Here is a 1,194-nt window from a genome sequence, read left to right on the forward strand (position 1 = left end):
GTAGTTGCTTTCGATCTGTTCAAGATCTAAGGAAATTGTTCGAAAAGTCCTGGGAGCCTGTGGTGAGCTCCAGCCTCAAAAGCGGGCTCAAATGTCGATATCAACAACGTCTTTGGGCTATAGACAGGGACTCCGTAAATACAATAAAAAAGAACTGGAGATCGTATAACAAAAATACACAATGGTCTGAGGAGCCTTGGTAAGCAAAATAGTTAACTGGAAATGAGTGCAAATGAGTGCAAAGACATAAAATACTGCCATCGTGGTCAAAAACCAACCTCATTAAGCACATCCTAGATGCTTGCTTCTATCGTAGACACATTCCAGTAACTCTCGTTTACTTTCAGAAAACGTATTATCTCACGCGTCATTGGAAACAAGCGGCGCCGTTCGTGGCGTAGAACACCCCGGGCGACGCTAAACGTCGCTCTACAACATTTGAAGTCGGAGGGATTCCCGAGAGCAACTTGTATGCTGACGGCTTTGCGGCAACCCTGCGCCGCTTGAGGATGGCCTTCCTTCGTTGTGGTGCTTATCTCATCAGAGCTGGTACGTACCTCGACGTCCACTCGAAAAGAATCAAGTTCAGCTGCTTCCTTAGCGGTCAGCCTCGCCAGCCAACACCTTAACCACATCTGCTTCAAATGCTGGTCAGCGCACAATGTCGGCGTAAGAACTGCAGATAAAAAATATTGTTACACATCAATTGAAAGCAAATGCAAGCACTTACAGAGATAATTGCTAAATGAAGGTCGCTCTTCGAGTAGCCGTCAAATAGGTCACGGACGTCCAGAAGTGTTAGGCCGTCGGACTGTAGCTTTTTGGAAATGGATTCAACGCATCGCACCTCGACAGCAGGTCCTCCAACGTGAGCGGACCAAGAAGGAAGAAGGTCGGCGATGTCGTCGTCCGCTGATAAGAATTCCCACAGTCGAAAGTAGCAGTCAAGCGTAGAAATTGTTGATGACCAGCAGGTATCCTGACGGAGGACTGGAACCAAATTGGACTTGGATCTATTTTACAAAACGTGACACAATTTAGTCCAATACGAAAAGTCAGTATCAATTAGTGGTACCAAAACACAAAAGACCAATATAGCATATCTCAGCTTCGCCGCTTGGTTTAGAGTGTGCAACTTTCGCATCAGTTGCTCGACCTCGTCGAGCGCAGTTTCATGAGAACGGAGGAATTCGC

General features: G+C 46.6%; 1 protein-coding gene across 1 annotated transcript; it reads right to left on the reverse strand.

Moving 5' to 3' along the window:
• Positions 1–367: 367 nt before the first annotated feature.
• PPTG_23514 (hypothetical protein) lies at positions 368–635 on the reverse strand (the record flags this gene model as incomplete). The annotated part of the gene is made up of 2 exons (XM_008911183.1): positions 368–429; positions 494–635. 2 exons carry the CDS (start codon positions 633–635, stop codon positions 368–370), a joined length of 204 nt encoding a protein of 67 aa, XP_008909431.1.
• Positions 636–1,194: the final 559 nt, after the last annotated feature.

This window comes from Phytophthora parasitica (assembly GCF_000247585.1).
Source record: "Phytophthora parasitica INRA-310 unplaced genomic scaffold supercont2.40, whole genome shotgun sequence".
NCBI lineage: Eukaryota > Oomycota > Peronosporomycetes > Peronosporales > Peronosporaceae > Phytophthora > Phytophthora nicotianae.